Below are 27,886 nucleotides of genomic sequence, written 5' to 3'. Positions count from 1 at the left end.
TTTCAGTACCTCTTTGGGGGTCCTTTGCTTTGGGGCTCTGAGGGATTGATCGGACTGTGGCGACCAGATGTAAATTTCAGTTGGCTAAGAGTCGTAGGACTTGATACTGGAGTATTTTTGCCTGAGCCTCGATCCTCATTAGCTGTGACAGTCGAAGTGAAGATGGTAGCAGCAGTGATTGTGTTGGGATCTGGGCTGGTATGAGGAGTGCTGCTGGGCTGGGTGAGTTTGTTTGGCGTAGAGTGAGACATTAGGCCTTGGATGGTTCCCAAGACGAGGCTTGAAACAGTCACCAGATCAGTTGGACTGGTAAGACTTGTTTGTTGTTCAGGAGCAGTGGAGGAGCATTCTGAAGGTAAAACGATGTTGGTGGCATCAAGAGATGCGTTTGAACCATTTTGTGGGAACAAATTCTGTGTTATTGATGGAAGCTCTGTGCAGGATATCACACAGTTCTTCATAGCTCCAGATGTGTTTGCAGAGGGGGACGAGGGATTAGAAATGTCCACCACAGTCGACGTCAAGTCCCTATCCTGGATTGGAGGAGGTGGTGCACGGTACTTCACCTTGTTTGGTTGTAACTGAGAAACACAAGGCTGCGATGGAGGCGATGCTGGTTGTTTTGTGGGTGTCACAGATGGGATTGAAGGAGCAGGAGACTTAATGGACTTGGGTTTTGGAGATGTGCATTTTGTCTGACTTAGTCCTACTGAAGTTGGGGTGGGGAGCTGACGAGAAGTGGGCTGGGACTCCGCCGCAAACTCTGCTTGTTGGTTGACGGAGGAGGGAGATGTCGCTGCCTCAGCTATTAGTTTGGGTGAACTTTCGTTGTCAGCAAGGATACTTAACTCATAGTAATCCTGAATATCTGCAAGAATAGAAAAGTTTCAACCTATTTCAATAACTGTCTCATTTGACAATTAGAGCAGTCAAAATGAGCGTATGGTGCAGATAAATATTCTGTGAGGAAAGAAACAGGGACAAGTAAATCATACACCAGCTTTGTCCAAAGTTCATCAAGCCATACATAAAGTACTAAAAATAAAACTGAACATCCCCAGATCTATTTTGGACTAAAAGCAGAGTCAAGTAACTTAGCAGTGCTAGAAAGGTCCAACTTTTAACGCATGTCATTGTAATAATACAAAGTATGAATGTGCAACACAACAGGATGTGTACGCATCGTGAACTAACAGTGTTTGGTAACTCTGTTTTTTGTTTTGTTTTTTTAGTTGTCTGTTGATTGATATTGTTTTATGCATCCATCCATTTTCCGATCCGCTTATCCTCACAAAGGTCGCGGGGGGTGCTGGAGCCTATCCCAGCCAGCTTCGGGCAGTAGGCGGGGGTACACCATGAATCGGATGCCAGCCAATCGCAGGGCACAGAGACGAAAAACCATCCACGCTCAGACTCACACTGAGGGACAATTTAGAGCGTTCAATCGGCCTGCCATGCATGTTTTGGGAATATGGGAGGAAACCGGAGTACCCGGAAAAAAAACACGCAGGCCCAGGAAGAACATGCAAACTCCACACAGGGAGGTTGGAGCTAGAATTGAACCCGGTACCTCTGCACTGTGAGGTCGATGCGCTTACCACTGGACCACGGGCCGATTGTTTTATTTGTTGATATTAATATATTTGTCTTTTTTAAGCAGTTCAGTTTCGCTCCCCTTATTTTTCGATGTGTGTGTTATCAGTGCACTGAATGTTTGCACTGTGGTTGAGAGGAAAGTAATTTCATCTGTGCTGTATGTTGCACAAAGAGCTTATTTGACAATAAAGCTGACTTGACTCGACTTTTATTCTTTAACAGACGAATCTCACAAATTATTTTTCCCGTGATTGAAATGTGATGTGTTCCAATTAATTTATTAATTCAGGACTACTATGTAATCTTTACACACTCTGGTTCCACATAAAGGGATTATCCCATATCTTAATGGCAACATCCCTAGCTCCTCGCTCCTGAAACCATTGTTCTCACAACTCCACATTAAGGTGTGTCTCAATTCTACAACAGCCAATCACAGTCCAGCTTTTCCTACTCTACTTTGGTTTGCAAGTTGAAAAACTTAACTTAAAGTACTAAAAGTACCATATTTTCTGCACTATAAGATGCTTCGAATTAGAACGTGTACCTTCAATGAATGGCCTATTTTAAAATTTTGTTCATATATAGGGCACACTATATTATAAGGCGCATAGAATTGAAGCTACAATAGTGGCTGTAATTGCACAAAGCATCCACTAGATTGAGCTACACTAAAGGGAATACAGTAGAATACAATACAGCTTTATTTATGTTGCACCTTCACGGCTGTGGCAGCTGGAAGAAAGGCATGAGAACTGGTCACTAGTGATGGGTCCAGCGACACCGATGCATTGACACATGCGCCGGGCTCACAGAGCAAACCACGTGTCGATGCATGTGCTGCTTCATTACGTCACGTGATTGACACGTGAACTGCATTGGCACAGTCCAGGCTTCTAATTGACACACCGGCTGCGTTGACACAGTCCAGGCTTCTAATTGACACACCGGCTGCGCTGACACAGTCCAGGCTGCTAATTGACACATCGACTGTGTTGACACAGTCCAGGCTGCTAATTGACACGTGAACTGCACCGGTGCAGTTTAGACCGCATCGGCTGCTTGGCACAGTACAGGCTGCGCCACTTAGTCCAGGGGGCGTCGACTCAGTGCAGAGGGCGTTGACGCAGCAAAAGCCCGCCGCACAGTGTTTATAAGGAAGTGGGTTTGGCGACACAATGCCACCTGCCGAAACAAGCCAGACCTCACTCACGCTCGCTTGTCGAAGTTCGTGTCAGTGCAGACTTCGTGTTCGTGCCTTGCCTTCCTTGCCAATTATGGAGCAGAGACGCAAATCATCCGCCGTGTGGGACCATTTTGATGTCCTGGAGAATAAGGTATTATTTATTTATTCAAATCGCCTTCTGTCGCCGAGAGCCTTTCGGCGAGAGGCACTCGCCGAGTGCCTCTCAGATTATTGACATGTGTTGTACCATTCTAATCCGAATACATTTCAAGGTAACTCTTAGTTACTTTTTATTCACATTTCATTACAGGTGAAATGTCGAATTTGCCAAGTCGAATTGTCATACACCAACAGAAGCACCTCCACCATGCTGAGGCATTATCGGGCCAAGCATGAGAATGAAGTTCGCGATACACCCAGTATTACTCCAGGTATACAAACGTTCACTCATCTTTTCACGGTTGCTATGTTGATGATTTAATTGACAATCGGTAATTATTATTGGTTGACTCTCCACTCCATGTTTGACAATCAAGGTTCCAGGAAGCAGCTGTACTGGAAGGACCAACACACTTCTTTCCCAAACCTCTCCCACCTCGCAAAGGAGTTCCTTTGTACGCCAGCCTCATCCGTCCCTTGTGAGCGTGTGTTCTCCACAGCAGGAGAAATCGCTTGTAAAAGACGCAACAGGCTGAAGTTTAAAACATTGGAGCATCTTATTTTTCTCAATAAAAATTTGTGAAATAAAAGCCCACAAGCATCCTCATTCAAATGATCTTCACATTATTTGAACACATTGAATGTTGCAAAATGAATGCATGGATGTGAATGATATTGTATACACTTCATCATCAAATCGATGAATGACCTTATGAAAATGTCTTGGAGCAGTTGTAGATGCAAAACCGTGCTGGCAGCTACATATGAGATAATAAAAGAAAAATATCCCAAACCATAGGGATCCTCCTAAAAACTAAGGATGTGCTGAATAAGAGATCCTTGTACACATTATACTTTTATTACTTCCATATTTGACCTATTGTGTGGGAATATGGGGAAATGCCAGTAAAACACTGTTTTAAAACTACAATACAAAGCAATCGGAACAATCACTGGCTCCAAATAGACGGAACCCACAAATCCACTGTTTATCAAACAATGAAATCTCATGACCTGATTGACTTCAAAATCGCCCAATTAATGTACAAAGCAGACAATAATAACCTTTGCCAAAAGATCCAGAAGCTTTTTAAAATTCGAGAAAGTTGGCATAATTTAGGGGGTACTAATCTACACAAAAAAAATCCAAAACACGAACGAACATCACACAAAGGAGTGTATCTGTAATAGGTGTAAATCTGTGGAATGATTCTGAAACGGACCAGTAAAATGAGGAACTCTCTTGCTGAGATTAAAAATGAATTCGAGAGTAGTACAAGACAACTACACAAATCAGAATTAAGCTGATAAATTCGATACACTCATGAAATATAGCAATACATCAGAAATACATTGATGAGATTTTTTAATATATTAATGAAATGTAGCATCCATTATGAATGAGAAAATCGACATATACATGTGCTCTAAAGAGTATGTACTGTATATACAAACCTAATGTTGTAAAAATGTATTAGTACAGCATACATAAGGGTAAAAGCATTTGTTGATTTGTTGATATTTAGACTTTCTTTCCTATTTAGAAAAATTATCAATTCATATATAAGAAGGGGTAGGACTCGGGGTAGGTTTTTTGCTTCTTTCTACTCCTTTGAACACATATTTGTGATGATGACTATTTTCTTTTCCTTTTTTTATATCTTACCTTCACCTTTTGCCAATTTATTACCGAATTGTATATTTTATATGTTCAATATACAAAACAATATATCAGTCAGTTCAGTCTGTTAAGTGGGTTGGCTGCAGGGATCTTGAAGTTCCAGCAGGTGGCAGTGGTCAGTGACACATTATCAGCACAGTATCAACACAGTGTGTCAGTGTGTCGACACGCCTCATGAGGCCTCATGGACCCATCACTACTGGTCACAAATACATCCATGAAACAAATACAAATGGCATTATGAAACAATAAGTGAAAGACAAAAATTATGAAGAAAATGGATTCAACAAAAAAACAGCAGTTGAAATGAGCGTATGGTGCAGATAAATATTCTGTGAGGAAAGAAACAGGGACAAGTGTTGGGGTTTGGATGTGACCCCAATAGCACGACAACAGGCAGGTATCGTGGAAGCCAACACTTGGCGTAGTTTATTTAAGAGTCTTCACAAAATCTCTCAGGGAGAAGCACGAGGAGTCCACAAGGAAATGTCCGCACAAGGAACAACAAGCTGCAGGAGACGGCAAAAGAGTCCACTGGTGTGGTGACGGCACGAACTTGCACTGGGGAATGGTCTGCGAGTCAATTTGTACTAGTCCAAACGAGCAGATAGGCAACAGGTGGGTGATGAGCTGATGAGTCTCAGGTGTGAGATGCAGAGCACCGTGGCTGAGGAGGCTGCCTGGCTGGCCCCTCCCTAACAACAAGGAAATCATACACCAGCTTGTGTGTGTTCACATCCAAGGGGCTAAATATCCTGATAAGTCTTGCTTGTCTACTTCCTTTGTTTAGTTAACAGTTAACTATGTTTTTGGTATTATCTTCATTTCATAATGGTTGCGCAGAGCTCACAAAGTTTTCTGTTTGAGTGTTGGCACTTTTATGTTACAATTGGTTCCTGGTAATAATCACCACTAGATGGCATAGGAACACTTAACAGGGAAACAACTCAATGGGGAATATACAGTAGAGAGACTGTGTAACACCATACATAAGGCACATTGGATTATAGGGCGCACTGTCGGCTTTTGAGTACCGTATTTTCACGACCATTCGCCGCATCGTATGGTTGTGCGCAGTCTCATTAATGAGTGTTATTTCTGTATTTTACACATCGACAAAATGCACTGTCTTATTGGCCGCAGTTTTAAAGTGGTAAAACATACGCCAGCTTAAACATACGGCATGCATGCGCGCATGCTAAAAACACATTAGCTTGAAGCATACGGTAGCATGCCAAGACATACAGAGACAAGCTAAAAACACGTTTTTAAAAAGGCAACGGAAGCAAAACTGAGTTCCGTTGTATTTTATTTAGCCATCGTACAATGTACTCACGTTTTTCGATCAATCATCACCCAGAAATCCAAAGTCCTCATCCTCTGTATCAGAATCAAACAATTGTGCAAGTACCGGTAATCCATCAAAAACGCCGTGTTCCCTCTCGTTGTCAGAGTCACTCTCATTGCCATGTGGCTCCACAGAAATGTGCCGGCTTTGCCAAAAACTCGAATAACAGTGCAAGCAGACACGTTCGTCCAAGCAGCCACAATCCATTCGCAAATTGTGGCGTAACTCGACCAGCACTGCCTCTCACTCTTTGTAAAGTTGTGTTTGCCATTGATCATCCATTGTTCCCATGCCGTTCGCAACTTTACTTTGAACGCCCGGTTGATGCCGATGTCCAGAGGTTGGAGTTCTTTAGTCAAGCCTCCGGGAATAACGGCAAGCTCAGAGTTCATTTGCTTGACTTGGTTTTTCACCGCTGCTGTGAGATGGGCACGCATGCCAAAAGCATAACCGATGGCTTGAAGTTTGAACTGAGCTCCGTAGGCGTGTCTCTTTGTAGAGTTTATTTTCGGGGGTTTGTAGAAACCAAAACTGAAGTTGTTTTGCAACAATGCACATTGCCACACTCTATACATGTGTTGGTACCTGCTTGCGGCGTCCCTTTAGCGTCCACTTCCCTTCATCCTTCACCCATTGGCGGACTGCTCCCCAGCATGCCTTTCCTCTCTCTCTCTCTCTCTCTCTCTCTCTCTCTCTCTCTCTCTCTCTCTCTCTCTCTCTCTTCATATATGTATATATACACAACCACCCTTCCCTGATTGGCCGACTTCTTTCCCGCATGCCTGTCCACAGTCACTTCCGCCTTTTCTCTATATAAACAGCGTGTCGGCTGTCAGTCAGATTTTGGAACTCAGGGCATACAAAGGATGCTCCGCACAATAAGGTGTGGAGAAAATTTAAGACTTTTAATGGTGCCTTAGTCGTGAAAATACGGTAATTTTTTTTTTAGGTGTATGTCATAGTGCGGAAAATACGGTAATAGTAAGATGTAACAATGCACAATATTTTATTTTGCCAATAAGTTCCTCCCTGTAGTTGAGGTCCATTATCTACAAAACAATGAGGTATAAATGAAGCCGATGTGCAAGGCACCAGGGATTAAATTAGATCGGGTTTCAGGGAGGCTTTAACCACATCAGAAATGTGTGTAGCCTGAGATAAGATCCTCCAGGTTTGATATTCGAAAACATATTGATGAATTATTTTCTCAGCTACCCTATGTATTGGTCAAGCAGCCCTCTAGTCCCGGGAGAGAAAAAAAAATCCTAGAGCCATCCCTGCATGATACTGTACGTCGGTCCTCAGAACAGGCAACACAACAAACTGGTTTATTCATTTGAAGAAGTACGAACACCAAGTCCACAGCGGCGTCCACACTGGCACTGCTGGAACACAGGTAGCCATCAACAGTTTAACCCAGGGATCAGCAACACGCGGCTCTTGAGCCGCATGCGGGTCTTTAGCGCCCCCGAGTAGATCCCTCGAGCTTTTTCAAAAATATTTGAAAATGGAAAAAGATGGGAGGGAAATATATTCTTTTGTTTTAATATGGTTTCTGTCAGAGGACAAATATGACACAAACATTATTAATGTTTTCCGATGCTGTAAAAATATCTCAAATAAATTTTAAATGGAGGCCTGGTGGTCCAGTGGTTAGCTCGTCAACTTCACCATGCAGAGTTCAATTCCAGCTCCGGCCTCCCTGTGTGGAGTTTGCATGTTCTCCCCGTGCCTGTGTGGGTTTTCTCTGGGTGCTCCGGTTTCCTCCCACATTCCAAAAACATGCATGGCAGGCTGATTGAACACACTAAATTGTCCCTAGGTGTGAGTGTGAGTGTGCATGGTTGTTCGTCTCTGTGTGGCCTGCGACTGGCTGGCAACCGGTTCAGGGTGTCCCCAGCCTACTGCCCGAAGGCAGCTGGGATAGGCTCCAGCACCCCCCGCGACCCTAGTGAGGATTAAGCAGTTCGGAAAATGGATGGATGGATGAAATACTAAATGTCAACATTTCGTCAACGAATATTTGCGTCGTAGCCTGCGACACACGTTTCTATGAGCAGGGCGGGATGTCAGTCAGGGGGCTGTTGTTTAAAAAAAAAAAAACTTTTCATCATGAATGCTCCTTGTGTATTTGTAGCCAACTTTGTCATGTTGATAGCAGGCTAATATAGCTCATATAGATACATACAGTATGTGTCACCTTCATTATAAGGCTTTTTATTTTTTGCGGCCCCAGACATATTTGTTTTTTGTTTATTTTGGTCCAATATGTCTCTTTCAACATTTTGGGTTGCTGACCCCTGGTTTAACCGCTAAGTATGACAAAGCCACCTGACCTAACACACAATTAAATTGGCTTTTGATCATGCATATTTGCAAGTAGCAATGATGTTGATACTGTATGTAGCATCATAACTTAAAAATGATCATATTTGCATTTTCATGGCTTCTTCATTATTCCTGGGCAGGCATTGTGTTTATTTGGGGCCATACATGCCTGCAAAAACCCTCAAGACTGGAATTTATTTCACTGTTATTTTAGATTGTTCTAATTTGGTTGTAATATTGAGTCTTTTTCATCTTTTCCATCTAGTTTTGAAGATGTTAATAACAAGTCACATAATTTTACCGCTTTGTTTTTCAGTAGAGATTAAATACAGTCTTCCAAAACTGCCAATTTATAAAGAATGTTATGCAAAATTGTGGTAATAATACATATAGGGTATGATCGAGATTATGGGATAATAACAAACAAAAAGAAAAGCTGAATGTTCTTGGAGTGTTCCATCAAATAAATACTCCTATCAACTTTCATACCATAAGTCCTTAGTGAGAGGTTGTATGCTGATCAAAAGTCAAAGACTAGTCCGATAACGTCAGGTTGTATAAATTCTGATGACTGGGTTTGCTTTCGTACTGTTTTTTAAATTAAACTCTGCTGTGTAGGAAATAATTTTCAGTGCACTTAAAAATGTTGCACATACGCATATATATTTGACAAGCCGGTATCTGCGTCTACAAACGTGTAAAAATCACATTGGTCTATGAATTGAGCTCCTAAAGCAGATACATATGTTGGTAAGAGCTACATCAAGCATTCAAACCTGTTTGTGACGTGTCTTGTGTTTTTGCTAATGGGCAACAGTTTATCCCAGTTCGAATAAAATACCGTATTTCTTACAGATTGGTTAGATGACAACAACAAAAAACTTCACATTTTGATCAGCCCCTCATTCAATAAAAAGACCTTAAGACGATTAAATCTTACAAGGGATGAAAAGTATATTTGCCTCACATTCTTTATTGTATGCCCGTTTTACAGAAAGAGATCCAGGATGTGTCCCCCACACCGTCCCTCCTAGTTGTTATATTTCAGTGACTGATGTTATATTTCAGTAAACAAGCTCAAGTCAACTTCTCTCCTCACTTCAGTTGTTTTTAACTGAAGCACACTGCCTTCCAGCCTACAAGGTATTAACACTTCATCTCGAGGTCCAAAAGCACCTTGCTAACCCCAAGAGACTATCATTAAGCTCAAAGTACCTTCCACAGCAACTACCTTTAAAAGAATAGCTTAACAATTACAGCCACACCTAAAGCCGATGTTGACTCAAATCTACTTGCTACATATTAACTTAACTGACAATTTCAAGTACTCTATATTGCACTGTGGTAGTAGTGAACAGATGAAGAAATACTCACCAAGCAGGGCACTAAAGAGCTGGCTTTGGAAAACGTTGATGACTCTGTCCAGCGACTGTTGAAGTTGGTGATCTTCCTCAACAACGCCCTGTCTCATCTGCCTCTGCTGCCTCTGATCTAACTTGTCCCGGTACTGCTGGAGCAGCTCGAGGGCTCGTTGAGCATCTGAATAAAACATAGACAAATGAAATCACTTGTTTTTCCCTGCTACTATTCAGTAAAAGAAGATAACTGAAATAACTATGGTTCCATGGAGATTTTCCTAGAACTGCAATGTAATGCAACCTCAAGCAGAATCACTTTTTTGCATCAACCCAATGCATTAACATTTCGTAAGACATTAAAATCATAATCTAAATGATGATGGTGAGAAAATAATAGCTATAACCATTTGCAATCAATTGATTCTTTGTGAATATGTGACAGAACCACAATCTCGATGGCTGTGGATAATTGACTCACGCCCTGTCAGATATATCAAGACTAAAAGTTAACACTCAGTATTCAGTATCATAATGCGGATTAGCACATTATGGCACATCAAAGGTTAGCGGGTCTGCTTCACAGTTTTAGTAAAACTGCAATGTGGGGAAAAAAACCTGATGTGGATTGTTTTCAGCATTTTTCTTCAAAGAAGTATCTGTGCTTGGTGGTTGCGCCTTCTCGCCAGCACGCGTGTATCAGCACCGTTTTTTATTGGGAGGAATGCCGCCGCCATTTGACTGTCTTTTGCGCCTGTAATGGGCAGCATTTTCACAGCCCCGCTTTTTTCAGCGGAAAGGTCGGTGCTGTTGGACAGTTTGCGGCTGGATGGATGCATGGCTTGAGGAGCCGACGATGAGAACAAAGGAGTGTCAGTGTGAAGCACCGATGCGTATGTGGACATGGGAGTCACAGGTTGGAATTGAAGCGGATTTACATGGGACAGGAGATGAGCCAATCTCTTTTTCGTTAATGGGCGCTACAACTTCTTGTTGCTTTCAATCTTAGCTTGTAGCAGATGTGTGCTCACATTCAGCATGATGTCTTTGATCCACTTGCGAAAAGAACACTTTGATTCGCTCCTCTTTCATCTATAACCTCTTCAAACAACAAAGTGTATGCAGGAAAAGCGATTAAGATTGCAGGACTGTATGTGTCTTATGTGTTGTGTTGTATTAACCAGAGTCTCCATCTTTCACCGACACAGCTGCTGCCGCCAAACCTACTTCTCCGCAGCTGACAAGGCCATCACTCACGATCCCGCACCTGAAGCCTCCCCGCTACTCGCCGATCCAGATGACACCTGGGCACGACTGGGTGCCAAGCCCAAGCCCAGGTCCATTTCCAGCTCCATATCCCACGAGGCTCTGTCCAGGTCCCTGGTTCAGCGCAGCAGAAAGGACACATATCCCAACCACCCCCGTACTCCAATATCCAGGTGAGAAACACCTTTGACATCCTCAATCTCTGTGACTTCACTCCTCTTGCTGGAGCGCCGACAACTTCTTCACCATCCACCACACAGTCCAAAATGAAACCCTCCCCTCGGATCCCTTCAGAAAATCCTGTCCACCCCTTCTCCTCCATTGCTCACCGCCGTTCTATCCCTCAGTTCACTCCGGCCCCGCAGCGCACTGTCCCTGGTCTCCTCCCGCGCACTTCCCCCTCCACTTCACCGCCATTGACTGAACCTCCGCCAGGATCCACTCTCGCTTCACCCACCCCTGCCTGTCCACTTCGCCCCCTTTTTCCTCCGACCACCCTGATTGTTGACGACTCCATAACCCGAAACCGCAGATTCTTCAACGCAACAACACACTGCTTCCCCAAAGCCACTGTTCACATCATCCTCGCAAAACTCCCCAGCCTGCTTCATCCACTCCCACCATCTGTCCATAGAATTATTGTACATGTTGGCTGTGTTGATGCATCCCACCGGCAGTCAGAAATCACCAAAGGTCACTTCAACAAACTTCTTCAGTTCCTTAACTCGACCGGGAGATCAATTTTCATTAGCGGCCCACTCTCTCCGCACTATGGCATGGGCATTTTCAGCCGCATTCTTAACCTCCACACCTGGCTGCAAACTGCCTGCAAGACACACAATGTGGGCTTCATTGACAATTTTAATATATTTTGGCGCCGTCCATCCCTTTTAAAGGCGGATGGTTTTCACCCTGACAAACAGCAGAATACTGGCAGCAAATGTCCAGCACAATGTCCACCACTCCACAAGCTGACTAGTCACAAATCACACACCTGCACCTACCCCTTCCTCCACTTTACCAACACACGGCACTTCAGCTTGCCATAGTCCCCCCTACAGGCCCCAGTTGTCACTGTCTCATCCTGCTGACATCTACCCCATTCAATCCATCATCACAGCCAGACACCCTCACTCCTATAATAACAAGAGAAAATGTTTTAAAATGTGAAATACCGATTGTGTATTTGACATTTGACTCCGCCCACTCCCGCAATCCTCACTGTCACCCACACACCACAAAATCCTCAAACTGGCTCTATGTAACACCCGCTCACTCAACAACAAAGCACTCGTCTTACACGAATTCATAACATACAATAACCTGGACTTCCTCTTTTCCTCAAACCTGGCACAAACACCTGGACTACTTCTCACTCACCCAAGCCACCCCACCTTGTTACACCTACATGCACAAGCCCCACATCACCAGCTGAGGTGGGAGGGTGGAGATCAGTGCATAAAATAGAGTTTAAAATCAGCACTATATCCACCTCATCCACTGAGTCCTTTGAACACATCACCTTCAAATTCCCTGGTCCCTCCCCCCTGGTCATTGCTGTCATTTACCGTCCCCCGAAATTCAACCCATTATTTTTATCAGACTTCTCCGATTTTGTCACACAGCTCTCACCTATCTCACCTTTCACTCTGCTCCTTGGCTACTTTAACTTCCACATCGACAACACCAACTGCAAACATGCCTCTGAATTTCTTGACCTTTTGGACTGCCTTGACTTCCCTCAACATGTCAACTTCCCCACCCGAACCTACGGTCACACTCTGGACTTGGTCTATTCCACCAGCCTCACCATTGAAAAACTCTCCAGCACCAACCTCAACATTTACTATCACCTGGCAATCACTCTGGACCTCCACCTCCCTACCCCCATTCCCAAGGAAAAGCGCACCATATCATTCAGAAACCTCAAATCCGTTTCCCCAACTGACTTTCCTCCGTCCTCAACCACCTGTCCATACTACCTCCTCCACTGTCCCATGACCCCACTGTTCTCAACAACTACTAAAACAGCACTCTCTCCTCATGTCTCGATCAACTCGCCCCCATCAAAACCAATTCTGTCTCCTTCACTCGCTCAGGCCCCTGGTGCACCCCAGAACTCCGCAAACTTAAAACCCGAAAACGCCAGCTAGAAAGACTCTATAAAAAATCCGGTTTCACTGTTGATTTCCTCGCCTACACCGATCACCTTCAGTTATACAAGAGGGCACTCAACTCCAGCCGTTCCACCTACTACTGCAACCTTATCCACACCGACTCCAACAACCAAAAGGCTCTTTTCTCCACCGTCAACAAACTCCTCAAACCCAGCGACAATATTTCAACCTCTTTCACTGTTGACAAATGCAATTCATTCCTATCCTACCTTCAATCCAAAATCGACATCCTCTACAGTTCACTCACCACCTCACCTGTTCCCCCTCCATTCCTACCAGCATCCATCACTCCAAGTACTTCACCTCTCTCTGAATTCACACCTGTCTCCATAGCCGAACTCACCAATATCATCTCAACAATGAATTCCTCCACCTGCACACTGGATCCCATCCCATCTTCCATCGTCAAGCACTGCTTTCCCACGATCTCCCACCTCGTCATGAACATTGTCAACTCCTCCCTCAACTTTGCCTATGTCCCCTCCTCACTCAAACTGGCTGCTGTAACCGCATCATCATAAAACCCGGACTCCACCTCATGAGCAACTTTCAACCCATCTCCAGCCTCCGCTTTCTGTCCAAAGTGCCGTCGCATCTCAAATTAAAACCAACCTAGACAACAATCAACTTTTTGAACAATTTCAATCTGGATTCCACACACAACACAGCACTGAAACAGCCCTCCTTAAAATCAACAATGACCTCCTCCTCGCCTCTGACTCCGGCCTACTCTCCATCCTCATCCTTCTTGACCTTAAAGATGCCTTCGACATCATCAACCATTCCATCCTACTCTCTCGCCTACAATCCCTAAACATCACAGACAAAGTCCTCACCTCACAGACAGGAAACAATTCATACACATCAACAACTGCTCTTCCTACACTGCCCCACTACCCAAAGGTGTCCCCCAGGGTTCTCTTCTTGGTCCTCTTCTCTTCATTCTCTACCTTCTACCCCTGGGCCAAATCATTCGTCATCATGGTCTCCAGTTCCACTGCTACGCTGATGACGTCCAATTGTACATATCCACCAAATCATTTACCCCAACAACCCACTCCACCCTGTCTAATAAAGTTATACTTGACATGACTTGTACTTGACTTGCAACACATGATCAAAACAACGCATGTGGGTTACACAAACAAACTTTCTCACTCTTAACTGTAATAAAGCTCAACTGCTTATAATCGGTCCTCGGTCCCTCACCCAAACAACCTCCACCTTTAACCTCAGTGTTGACAACTTCATCCTATCCCCCTCCTCTCACTGACGCAACCTTTGTGTCCCTTTTGATAATAAGCTCTCTTTCGACCAACACATCACCCAAATCACCAAAACTGCTTTCTTCCACCTCAAAAACATTTCTCATCTCCACCCTTCACTTTCTTTCAACGCTGCTCAAACCCTCATCCACGCCTTCATCATCTCCCGCCTTGACTACTGCAATAGCATTCTCTACAGTACAACCTCCAAACTCCTCAATAAACTACAGTAAATCCAGAATGCCACCGCCCGCCTACTCACCCACACCCGCACTCGTGATCACATCACCCTCGTCCTTAAAAACCTCCCGTTCCCCAGCGTATTCAATTTAAACTGCTCTTACTCACCTATAAAGCCCTTCACAATCAGGCCCCCTCCTATCTTTCCGACCTTCTTTACCAATACACTCCTTCCCGCAATCTCCGCTCCTCAAACACAAACCTCCTCGTCATCGACATTATGAAGTCAAGATGGCGCCCGAGTAGGCAGCCGTCAGCAAGTGCTCTCATGAGCCTTGCTTTTTTTGTTGTTTTTGTGTTTCTTTTGTCACTTTGTGTTTGTTGTTACGTCGTGTGGACTTGATGTGGACCTTTTTCAGCATTTTTTGGCCACGACATTCATCAAGGAGGAGACTCTGTGCTTGGTGGTTGCGCCTTCTCGGCAGCATGGGTATACCAGCACTGTTTTTGACTGGAGGAATGTCGGCGCCATTTGACTGTCTTTGCTGGACAGTCCCGGGGCGCTTGTGTCTTGCGCCTGTAATGGGCAGCATTTTTCACAGCCCCGCTTTGTTCAGCGCAGAGATCGGTGATGTTGAACGGTCTGCGGCTGGATGGATGGAGGTCTTGAGGAGCCGACGATGAGAAGAAAGGAGCGTTGGCGCGGAGTGCCGATGCGGATTTGGAGCTGGGAGTCGCGGCTTGGAGTTTGAAGCGGATTACGTGGGACAGGAGAAGTGAACTAATCTCTTTTCGTCAATGGATGCTACAGCTTTGTGTTTGCTTTCAAAACTTATCTTGTAGCAGACGTGTGCACATTTTCAGCATGACGTCTCTGATCCACTGGAGAAAGGACACTTTGATCCTCTCCTCTTTCATCTAGAACTGCTTCAGACAACAAAGTGTATGCAGAAAATTGGTGAAGATTGAACGACTGTCTGTGTCCTATGTGTTGTCTTATGTTATTTTTGTTATTTTGACTTCAAAATGGCGCCGCGAGAGTGGCTGCCTTTGCAGCAGCTCCTATATTTTGTTGTTCTACTTCTTACTTTCTTAACTTTGCTGCTGTGAATTGGGAATTTCTCCATTGTGAGACTAATAAAGGTTTTCTTATCTTATCTTATCTTATCCCCGTGACCAAGCTCATAACCTGGGGGGAACCGAGCCTTCTCTGTTGCCGCCCCCACCCTCTGGAACGCTCTCCCACACATCCGCAACTGTACTGAGCTCCAATCCTTCAAATCATCTCTTAAAACTCATCTGTTCCACAATGCTTTTAATACCTTTTAATCTCTTTTACCCATTTTGCTTTTTGTTCATCTAAACGTGCTTTTGTAAATTATGTATGCTTGTTTTAAGTGCACATTTTTATCCTGTGTTTTAAGCTCCTGTAAAGTGACTTTGAGTGTGATAAAAGCGCTTTCAAATAAAATGTATTATTGTTATTTTGTCATTTTATGTTAACTGTTCTTTTGATGGCAGCGCAGGTCCCTGCAGCAGCTCCTCTTGTTGTCGTGTTGTCTGTTTGAAAGGGAAGAAATTGCACCTGTGCTGTATGTTGCACATAGTGCACATTTGACAATAAAGTTATACTTGACATGACTTGTACTTGACTTGCAACACATGATCAAAACAACGCATGTGGGTTACGCGCGACTAAAAAGGCAAACTGCACGCAATATTACCGCAGTGACATCCGCGCTGCCACTGCCTGCCCGAGTATAAGCAGGCCTCAAATGTGTACTCCATGCATGTGCGGCACCACACTACCCATCCATCCAGCCATCCATCCATCCATCTTCTACCGCTTATCCGTGGCCGGGTCGCGGGGGCAACAGCTTTAGCAGGGAAGTCCAGACTTCCCTCTCCCTAGCTACTTCTTCCAGCTCTCCCCGGGGGATCCCGAGGCGTTCCCAGGCCAGCTGGGTGACATAGTCTCTCCAGCGTGTCCTGGGTCTTCCTCGGGGTCTCCTCCCGGTGGGACATGCCCGGAACACCTCACCAGGGAGGCGTTCAGGAGGCATCCGAATCAGATGCCCAAGCCACCTCATCTGGCTCCTCTCGATGTGGAGGAGAAGCGGCTCGACTCGGAGCCCCTCCCGGATGACCGAGCTTCTCACCTTATCTCTAAGGGAGAGCCCGGACACCCTGCGGAGAAAACTCATTTCGGCCGCTTGTATCCGGGATCTCGTTCTTTCGGTCACGACCCATAGCTCGTGACCATAGATGAGGGTTGGAACGTAGATCGACCGGTAAATTGAGAGCTTCGCCCTTTGGCTCAGCTCCTTCTTCACCACAACAGACCGATACAACGTCCGCATCACAGCAGACGCTGCACCGATCCGCCTGTCGATTTCTCGCTCCCTCCTGGCCTCACTCGTGAACAAGACCTCAAGATACTTGAACTCCTCCACTTGGGGCAAGATCTCCCCCCCCCGACCCGGAGGGGGCACTCCACCCTTTATCGACTGAGGACCATGGTTTCAGATTTGGAGGTGCTGATTTTCATCCCAACCGCTTCACACTCGGCTGCGAAACGCTCCAGTGAGAGTTGGAGAGCCCTGTTTGAAGGAGCCAACAGCACCACATCATCTGCAAAAAGCAGGGATGCAATACTGAGGCCCCCAAAACAGACCCCCTCAACGCTTCGGCTGCGCCTAGAGATTCTGTCCATAAAGGTTATGAACAGAATCGGTGACAAAGGGCAGCCTTGGCGGAGTCCTACCCTCACTGGAAACGATTCTGACTTACTTCCGGCAATGCGAACCAAACTCTGACATCGGTGGTATAGTGACCGAACAGCCCGTATCAGGGGGTTGGGTACTCCATACCCACGAAGCACCCCCCACAGAACTCCCCGAGGGACACGGTCAAACGCCTTCTCCAAGTCCACAAAACACATGTAGACTGGTTGGGCGAATTCCCACATACCCTCGAGAACCCTGCTAAGGGTGTAGAGCTGGCCCACTGTTCCACGGCCGGGACGAAAACCACACTGCTCCTCCTCAATCTGAGGCTCGACTTCCTGACGGACCCTCCTCTCCAGCACCCCTGAATAGACCTTACCAGGGAGGCTGAGGAGTGTGATCCCTCTGTAGTTGGAACACACCCTCCGGTGCCCCTTTTTAAAAAGAGGGACTACCACCCCGGTCTGCCAATCCAGAGGCACTCTCCCCGTTGACCACGCGATGTTGCAGAGGCGTGTCAACCAGGACAGCCCCACAACATCCAGAACCTTGAGGAACTCCGGGCGGATCTCATCCACCCCTGGGGCCTTGCCACCGAGGAGCTTTTTAACCACATCGGTGACTTCAACCACAGAGATAGGAGAGCCCACCTCAGAGTCCCCGGGCTCTGCTTCCTCCAAGGAAGACGTGTTGGTGGAGTTGAGGAGGTCTTTGAAGTACTCTGCCCACCGGTTCACAACATCCCGAGTCGAAGTCAGCAGCGCCCCATCCCCACCTTACACAGTGTTAGTGGTGCACTGCTTCCCCCTCCTGAGACGTCGGATGGTGGACCAGAATTTCCTCGAAGCCGTCCGGAAGTCGGCTTCCATGGCCTCACCGAACTCTTCCCATGCTCGGGTTTTTGCCTCGGCGACCACCAAAGCTGCGTTCCGCTTGGCCAGTCGATACCCGTCAGCTGCCTCTGGGGTCCCACAGGCCATAAAGGCTCGATAGGACTCCTTCTTCAGCTTGACGGCATCCCTTACTGCTGGTGTCCACCAGCGAGTACGAGGGTTGCCGCCACAACAGGCACCAACCGACTTACGGCCACAACTCAGATTGGCCGCCTCAACAATAGAGGCACGGAACATGGTCCACTCGGACTCAATGTCCCCCGCCTCCCCCGGAACATGGGAAAAGCTCTGTCGGGGGTGGGAGTTGAAACTCCTTCTGACAGGGGATTCCGCCAGACGCTCCCAACAAACCCTCACAATACGTTTGGGTCTGCCAGGACGGACCGGCATCTTCCCCCACCATCGGAGCCTACTCACCACCAGGTGGTGATCAGTTGACAGCTCCGCCCCTCTCTTCACCCAAGTGTCCAGAACATGTGGCCGCAAATCCGATGACACGACCACAAGGTCGATCATCGAACTACGGCCTAGGGTGTCCTGGTGCCAAGTGCACATGTGGACACCCTTATGTTTGAACAAGGTGTTCGTTATGGACAGTCCGTGACGAGCACAGAAGTCCAATAACAAAACACCACTCGAGTTCTGATCGGGGCGGCCGTTCCTCCCAATCACGCCCCTCCAGGTCTCACTGTCATTGCCCACGTGAGCATTGAAGTCCCCCAGTAGAACAAGGGAGTCCCCAGCAGGAGTACTCTCCAGCACACCCTCCAAGGACTCCAAAAAGGGTGGGTATGCTGAGCTGCTGTTTGGTGCATATGCACAAACAACAGTCAGGACCCGTCCACCCACCCGAAGGCGGAGGGAGGCAACCCTCTCGTCTACCGGTGTGAACCCCAATGTACAGGCACTGAGCCGGGGGGCAATGAGTATGCCCACACCTGCTCTGCGCCTCTCACCGTGAGCAACTCCAGAGTGAAAGAGAGTCCAACCCCTCTCGAGAGGACTGGTACCAGAACCTAGGCTGTGTGTGGAGGCAAGTCCAGACTATATCCAATCGGAACTTCTCTGCCTCACACACCAGTCCGGGCTCCTTCCCTGCCAGAGAGGTGACATTCCATGTCCCAAGAGCTAGCTTCTGCAGCCGAGGATCGGACCGCCAAGGTCCCCGCCTTTGGCTGCCGCCCAGCTCGCATAGCACCCGACCCCTTTGACCCCTCCCACGGGTGGTGAGACCATGAGAAGGGGGACCCACGTTGCCTCTTCGGGCTGAGCCCGGCCGGGCCCCATGGGTGTAGGCCCGGCCACCAGGCGCTCGCCAACGAGCCCCACCTCCAGGCCTGGCTCCAGAGGGGGGCCCCGGTGACCCGCGTCCGGGCAAGGGAAACTGAGTACCATCGATTTTGTTTTTCCATAAGGGAAACTTTGTGAGCCGTGCTTTGTCTGGTCTCTCACCTAGGACCTGTTTGCCATGGGTGACCCTGCCAGGGGCATAAAGCCCCAGACAACTTAGCTCCTAGGATCATTGGGACACACAAACCCCTCCACCACGGTAAGGTGACGGCTCACGGAGAGGACCACACTACCCATGAGACCAAAACACACAGGGACAGCCGGTGTTTGCTTTAGGTTTTTTTTTCCAATTACTATTAATGTAGGATAATTTTATTTACCTCCTTACTTATGTTTTCATTGTACTTTCAAGTTATATTTCAAGTAGAGTTTTCAAATGTTTAAGGAATTTTCCTTTCATCAAAATTCAAGGGTGGAAAGATACATGGACTCTTATTTGTTGACCCAACACAGATTTCCACATGGCATGGCATGAAAATAACATAAGACAACGTGAATATGATAAAGAGATAAAGCTAATTGTTATTCAAGGTTTTTAAATGTATGTAAAGATGCAAAGCATCAAAGATGAGGATATTGTACAATGAACATGCAAGCGGTGTGAATTTTAACATTATATTTACAAGGTCATTTTGTGTCCAAGAATTATGTGTTCACCGTGCAGGGATGAATGGACATGAGCCTTTGATGATAGTTTTGAGTCGTTGAGTAAATTATTTTTTTAAGTCAATGAATAATAGTTTTCCAAACGTGATTTCAATATCAATCAAAATAATCTAGATGTTCTTTTCATAATCGTCCAGTCCTTCTTTGAATATCATGAAGCATGTGTTGATCAGGCAACTCAGAATTTTATTTTAAGCCATCATGTTTTATCAATCAGAAAGGTTTCCTTAAAAGATGTTAAATAGTTGATAGAGTAAGCATAAACATTTTAATAATTTTAAAAAGGAATCACCTCGATGTGAAAACATTTAAAATTCAAAAATACAAATTTACCATGACAGATAGATAGATGTTCCTCAAAGACAAGCAGGCTACATAGCAACATCAAAACATTTTCACAGATTTTTACGTGTCATGCATTATGTTATGTATATTTTAAAGATAAAAATAGTTGAACCTCAAATTAAGATACGAATAATAAAATATACCCTAAATCAGGGGTGCCCAAACTTTTCTGATCGAAGATCTACTTTTCGATCAACTAACCTCACGGGATCTACACACACAAACACACACACACATACACACGCGCCATGATGAGAAACACCCTGAAACTGAGGGATGCGACGCACTTCTGCAGCCTGTTAACTATCGTAGCTCACAAGTAACATTTTAAAGTGCTTCCCTGGACCCTCCTAGATTCCTATTCTTTGCCCGTGCCCTCGGTGAATTGTACACGAAGCAAACTGAATGAGAATAATGTCGATAAAAGAGAGCGCAACAGCTCTGATCACAAGCTGCGATTGCAGACTGCTGAGCGCTAACAACTTCCGGTGACGTAATCAGGAGCCACCGTAAATTCAAGATTTACCTGCTTGATTTTATTTTTTTAATATTTATTTTGTGAAAATGAGACTGATAAGATGATTAGGGTGCAGCGTACATGAACACAAAAAATATGTTACGAACATGTACAAAGACACACAAATGTTTGTTTGGGTTTTTTTTCTCCTCGACACTCTTCAGATCTACTCGGGACCTGTCTTAGATCTACCGGTAGATCAGGATCTACCTAATGGGCACCCCTGCCCTAAATAATATTGTGTGAATTGCCTGAAATGACACTCAAGATCCAGCAGATGTCGGTATTGAGCAAAAAAGTTACAGAATCGATTCAGCATCAATAGTTGGCCCATGGGTCGCAACGCTTGATACCCATACAATTTTAGGTCATACTCATTTCGATTCATGGTCACGGGGACATAATTAAAACATGTAAATTCATAACTATTTTGGATACGAATTGTTAATCAGGCATGTGTCTTTTTGACAGTTATCTTACTCCAGAAAAGTGATGTTTAAGTTTGAGCAGCACTGCAAATTTCAAACCACAATTACACGTTTTTGTGAAATGAATACCTCTTTGATTGTTAATTCATCTGTTGTCCGTGCCGCTTGACCGCATAAGGGTCACGGCTGGGCTAGGAATCTATCACATCTAACTTGGGATGAGAGGTCTGATTGTGAAATATCACATTTGAAAACTCCAGTATTATTGGCTTACTTTTTTCCTACCATTTTCATTTAAACTGTGTTGTGTATTTTTTGCTGCACACCACAGACCAACACATGCAGGAATGCAATAAGAGACAGTGTGATGGAGTGCAGAAACAGTGAGGACAGATGTGCTACTACTGATCATTAATTCCTTCCTTGGAGTTTGAAACAGCTCTTGTATTGGATCCAATTTATGTCATCGCCTGTACTGTTGTCATAATTCGGTTTATGGACCAACAGGTGGCATTGTAGGTAATTAGGGCTTTAAAAGGACTCCCAGCCCGAACACTCAGTGTCGGGTCATTGTGTGCTCCTGGCTAGTGATGGGTCCAGCGACACCGATGCATTGACACATACGCGGGCTCACAGAGCAAACCACGTGTCGATGCATGTGCTGGCTCATTACGTCACGTGATTGACACGTGAACTGCGTTGACACAGTCCAGGCTTCTAATTGACACACCGGCTGCGTTGACACAGTCCAGGCTGCTAATTGACACATCGACTGTGTTGACACAGTCCAGGCTGCTAATTGACACATCGACTGCGTTGACACAGTCCAGGCTGCTAATTGACACGTGAACTGCACCTGCATCGGCTGCTTGGCACAGTACAGGCTGCGCCACTTAGTCCAGGGGGCGTCGACTCAGTGCAGAGGGCGTTGACGCAGCAAAAGCCCGCCATACAGTGTTTATAAGGAACACCTGCCGAAACAAGCCAGACCTCACTCACGCTCGCTTGTCGAAGCTCGTGTCAGTGCAGACTGCGTGTTCGTGCCTTGCCTTCCTTGCCGATTATGGAGCAGAGACGCAAATCATCCGCCGTGTGGGACCATTTTGATGTCCTGGAGAATCAGGTATTATTTATTTATTTATTCAAATCGCCTTCTGTCGCCGAGAGCCTCTCGGTGAGAGGCACTCGCCGAGTGCCTCTCAGATTATTGACGTGTTGTACCATTCGAATCCGAATACATTTCAAGGTAACTCTTAGTTACTTCTTATTCACATTTCATTACAGGTGAAATGTCGAATTTGCCAAGTCAATTCGCCAAAAAAAGCACCTCCACCATGCTGAGGCATTATCGGGCCAAGCATGAGAATGAAGTTCGCGATACACCCGGTATTACGCCAGGTATACAAACGTTCACTCATCTTTTCACGGTTGCTATGTTGATGATTAATTGACAATCAGTAATTATTGGTTGACTCTCCACTCCATGTTTGACAATCAAGGTTCCAGGAAGCAGCTGTACTGGAAGGACCAACACACTTCTTTCCCAAACCTGTCCCACCTCGCAAAGGAGTTCCTTTGTACGCCAGCCACATCCATCCCTTGTGAGCGTGTGTTCTTCACAGCAGGAGAAATTGCTTGTAAAAGACTCAACAGGCTGAAGTTTAAAACATTGGAGCATCTTATTTTCTCAATAAAAATGTGAAATCAAAGCCCACAAGCATCCTCATTCAAATGATCTTCACATTATTTGAACACATTGAATGTTGCAAAATGAATGCATGGATGTGAATGATATTGTACACTTCATCATCAAATCGATGAATGACCTTATGAAAATGTTTTGGAACAGTTGTAGATGCAAAACCATGCTGGCAGCTACATAATAGATGATAAAAGAAAAATATCCCAAACCATAGGGATCCTCCCAAAAACTAAGGATGTGCTGAATAAGAGATCCTTGTACACATACTTTTATTACTTCCATATTTGACCTATTGTGTGGGAATATGGGGAAATGCCAGTAAAACACTGTTTTAAAACTACAATACAAAGCAATCGGAACAATCACTGGTTCCAAATGGACGGAACCCACAAATCCACTGTTTATCAAATTAAACAATGAAATCTCATGACCTGATTGACTTCAAAATCGCCCAATTAATGTACAAAGCACACAATAATAACCTTTGCCAAAAGATCCAGAAGCTTTTTAAAATTTGAGAAAGTTGTCATAATTTAGGGGGTACTAATCTATACAAAAAAATCCAAAACACGAACGAACATCACACAAAGGAGTGTATCTGTAATAGGTGTAAATCTGTGGAATGATTCTGAAACGGACCAGTAAAATGAGGAACTCTCTTGCTGAGATTAAAAATGAATTCGAGAGTAGTACAAGACAACTACACAAATCAGAATTAAGCTGATAAATTCGATACACTCATGAAATATAGCAATACATCAGAAATACATTGATGAGATTATTTAATATATTAATGAAATGTAGCATCCATTATGAATATGAGAAAATCGACATATACATGTGCTCTAAAGAGTATGTACTGTATATACAAACCTAATGTAAAAATGTATTAGTACAGCATACATAAGGGTAAAAGCATTTGTTGATATTTAGACTTTCTTTCCTATTTAGAAAAATTATCAATTCATATATAAGAAGGGGTAGGACTCGGGGTAGGTTTTTTGCTTCTTTCTACTCCTTTGAACACATATTTGTGATGATGACTATTTTCTTTTCCTTTTTTTATATCTTACCTTCACCTTTTGCCAATTTATTACCGAATTGTATATTTTATATGTTCAATATACAAAACAATTTATCAGTCAGTTCAGTCTGTTAAGTGGTTTGGCTGCAGGGATCTTGAAGGTCCAGCAGGTGGCAGTGGTCAGTGACACAGTATCAGCACAGTATCAACACAGTGTGTCAGTGTGTCGACACGCCTCATGAGGCCTCATGGACCCATCACTACTCCTGGCTTCTGTCATGTTTGTTTCAGTCATGTTTAGTTCATTGTTATGTTTTAGCTTCAGTCCTGTTTTGGTCATGTTTTTGTTATTGAGCGTTTTTAGTTTCTGCCATGTTCGTTTGTTTGCTGTTCGTTTGCTACTGTCATGATTCGGTTTAGGGACCAGCACACGTGACAACTGCATGCTAATTATGTAGCATAAGAGTTGGATGATGGTCAGTATGATGCATTGTGGTGATCACACTACCTACATTAATTCTAATTTTTGACGGAGCTCCTGAATTCGGTCACACACGAAATAAACACCAAATCATAATGCTGCTCGTCAAGTCTGCTGTATATATGACTTTGTAGGGCAAGCAAGTGTAACAACTTGAATTTGAAGCCAAAAAAATGTCATCAAAGTGCCACCACCACTGTCGCGGTTATCCACCTGTGTTAAGTACAACAGCTTGCTGTAGTCGTGGTGACAGCTGCATGTGTGAGCAAAGCAAAAACATCCCCCAGACGTATTGTGTGTGTCAATAATCAGGGTAAAGTGTGAGACCAACACTTCCAGAAGCGAAGTGGAGCTTCACAAAAGCAGCCAGCAGACTCTCGAGATTAAGTCACAATTATTTTAAAACTACTCTTGCGTGCAGAGTGAAACAAATCAACTATTAAACACAATAATAATATTTCCTTTACCTTTCTGTCTCACAGGCATGTTGCTGTTCCCAGAGTTCCCGTCTGTGTTATTGTAAATGTCAGCGTCCCTCCCAAACCGGACTGCCTGCCGCCTCCAAACAGGGACACCAAGCGGACACTCGATTGTTTTGGTGGCGTGGTTTTTCAGCCACGCGACAAAATTGTCAAAAGTTCATAGACAAAACGAATGCAAATCTGAAACACACACACAAACACAAGCTCGAAACGAAGTGTTGACGTCAAACGACTAACACGGGGACTTTTGAGCTCAGCACTTAAACCTCTTCACCTTCGTGTCCGCATCTGTTTTAAATAAATTCCACAACCATACAGTACTTCTCTTTTTCCTCTCAGGTGACTTGACACAGTCAGACCGGTTTCAAGGTGGTGCGGAGAGACATTTCTCTCTCTCTCTCTCTCTCTCTCTCTCTCTCTCTCTCTCTCTCTCTCTCTCTCTCTCTCTCTCTCTCTCTCTCTCTCTCTCTCTCTCTCTCTCTCTCTCTCTCTCTCTCTCTCTCTCTCTCTCTCTCTCTCTCTCTCTCTCTCTCTCTCTCTCTCTCTCGCACTCGCAAACACGCCTCTCGCCACAGGCTTTCATCATGCAGCTGCAAATGCTGTTTAAGCTGGTTTTAGTTTCATTCATAATAAGTAGCTTGACAGCATTGTTATGTTAAACATTATTGAAACAGGGAACAAATGGTTTTGTATCCACACCCAGTCAATTCCAACACACCTCGGTTTACAGAGAGTGAAGATGTTTGTATACTGTAGTTTGCCTAGAAGGAAGAGTTGCTAAGGTGTAGTTGTGGGTTGCAACCACGACAACTTTATCAGTCCTCTTCCAAAAGTGCCTAAAATTCCAGACATACACTCCCCTCCAGAAATATTGGAAACATGATGTAATTCCTTCACTATCTGTAGGAGACAGAGAATACTTGGATTTAACAATGAAAATATGAACTTGAGATGAAAATCAACATTTCAACTTTTAGTCACAGATATTTACATTTGGGGTGGCCCAGTAGCCCAGTGGTTAGCACGTCGGCTTCACAGTGCAGAGGTACCGGGTTCGATTCCAGCTCCGGCCTCCCTGTGTGGAGTTTGCATGTTCTCCCCGGGCCTGCGTGGGTTTTCTCCGGGTCCTCCGGCTTCCTCCCACATTCCAAAAACATGTGTGGCAGGCTGATTGAACACTCTAAATCAGGGGTGCCCATTATGTAGATCCTGATCTACCGGTAGATCTAAGACAGGTCCCAAGTAGATCCGAAGAGTGTCGAGGAGAAAAAAAAAACAAACTACCATTTGTGTGTCTCTGTACATATTTTTTTGGGTGTTCATGTACGCTGAACCCTAATCATCTTATCAGTCTCATTTTCACCAAAAAATATTTTAAAAAATAAAATAAAGCCGGTAAATAGGGCACGGGCAAAGAATAGGAATCTAGGAGGGTCCAGGGAAGCACTTTAAAACGGTACGTGTGAGCTCCAATAGTTAACAGGCTGCAAAAGTGCGTCGCACGCCTCAGTTTCAGGCTGTTTCTCATCATGGCATGCGTGTGTGTGTGTGTGCGCGTGCGTGCATGCCGGTAAGGGTAGATCCCGGGAGGTTAGTTGATCGAAAAGTAGATCTTCGATCCAAAAAGTTTGGGCACCCCTGCTCTAAATTGTCCCTAGGTGTGAGCGTGGATGGTTGTTCGTCTCTGTGTGCCCTGTGATTGTCTGGCAACCGATTCAGGGTGTCCCCCGCCTACTGCCCGAAGACAGCTGGGATAGGCTCCAGCACCTCCCGCGACCCTAGTGAGAATCAAGCGGTTCGGAAGATGAATGAATTAATGTATTTACATTTGGATCTGATACACTTATCAGTATTTCGAGCATTGCATTATATTTTTTAAAACAATATCAGTCTGTGTGAAATGAATAACTGAATAAATATATGTTATGGAGATATCTGAGAGTGTTTGCCTGCACTGTCATGAAATGGAGCATTGTTTTGACAGGATTAATGTTGTACTATCCAATGGGTATCCCTCACCCACAAGCCCAATGTGATGTAACTCTCGTTGCATCTGGCAACAAGGTTCTTTATTTTTTTATAATTATTTTTATTTTTTGCTTGGCTCTCTCAACAGGATTACAGCAGAAGGAGAGGGCCTGATTTCCATGAAACTTGGTTTGAGCATGTGCATGGATTTGGTTGTATGTGCGGTAAAAGGCACACCCATTTTTAAATTGCAACCTTAGACAGGTTGTGTCACATATAATTGAATGCATGTTGTGGAAAACTAACTTTTAAATTGTGTACAAATGGTTGGTTCACTCGGGTGCCTTCCCACTCAACAACTGTGAAATGACATAGCCAATTGCATCTTTTGTTCCAAGCCTATTTCTGAAAATGTCCCTGTGAGCAAGCCATTTTGCATTTCCGCTTTATCCTTACATTACCAGTAAGCCCGATATACATATTAAGTGATCCCACACTGAGTTCCTCTGCCCACACAGAGCACAAGACTGCGACCAACATTGTCACGTACTGTATGCGACCTTTTTTTTTTAACTGTGAGGAATGATTTCATCTCGTTGCTTTTGCCTGCCCCGCCAAAAATTGAGTGTTTTGCACCCATGTGACAAGTGGATATTAAATGTCATGAGATTTATTCTTTGTGTAGCCTATTCAGAGGAAATAATGTCCTGAGTGTGTCCTTGATAATGTCAGACATTTTTTAAGTTTTTTTTTTTTTTTAACA

General features: G+C 44.8%; 2 protein-coding genes across 3 annotated transcripts in view; one reads left to right on the top strand and one right to left on the bottom strand.

Moving 5' to 3' along the window:
* LOC127605629 (disks large homolog 1-like) overlaps positions 1-25,545 on the bottom strand; it is a 192,128-nt gene extending 166,583 nt beyond the window's left edge. Inside the window, 3 exon segments of the mRNA XM_052073323.1 lie at positions 10-868; positions 9,673-9,837; positions 25,141-25,545. Coding sequence (XP_051929283.1) covers positions 10-868; positions 9,673-9,837; positions 25,141-25,159 — 1,043 coding nt within the window. The 5' untranslated portion in view covers positions 25,160-25,545.
* The window catches only part of LOC127605710 (uncharacterized), a 284,213-nt gene that overhangs the window by 201,934 nt on the left and 54,393 nt on the right, over positions 1-27,886 (top strand). The gene's annotated exons all lie outside the window — the stretch shown is intronic.

This window comes from Hippocampus zosterae, chromosome 8 (genome assembly GCF_025434085.1).
Source record: "Hippocampus zosterae strain Florida chromosome 8, ASM2543408v3, whole genome shotgun sequence".
In the NCBI taxonomy this organism is placed as follows: Eukaryota; Metazoa; Chordata; class Actinopteri; order Syngnathiformes; family Syngnathidae; genus Hippocampus; species Hippocampus zosterae.
The sequence above is the reverse complement of the archived record's forward strand: the minus strand, read 5'-3'. Positions and strand labels throughout refer to the sequence as shown.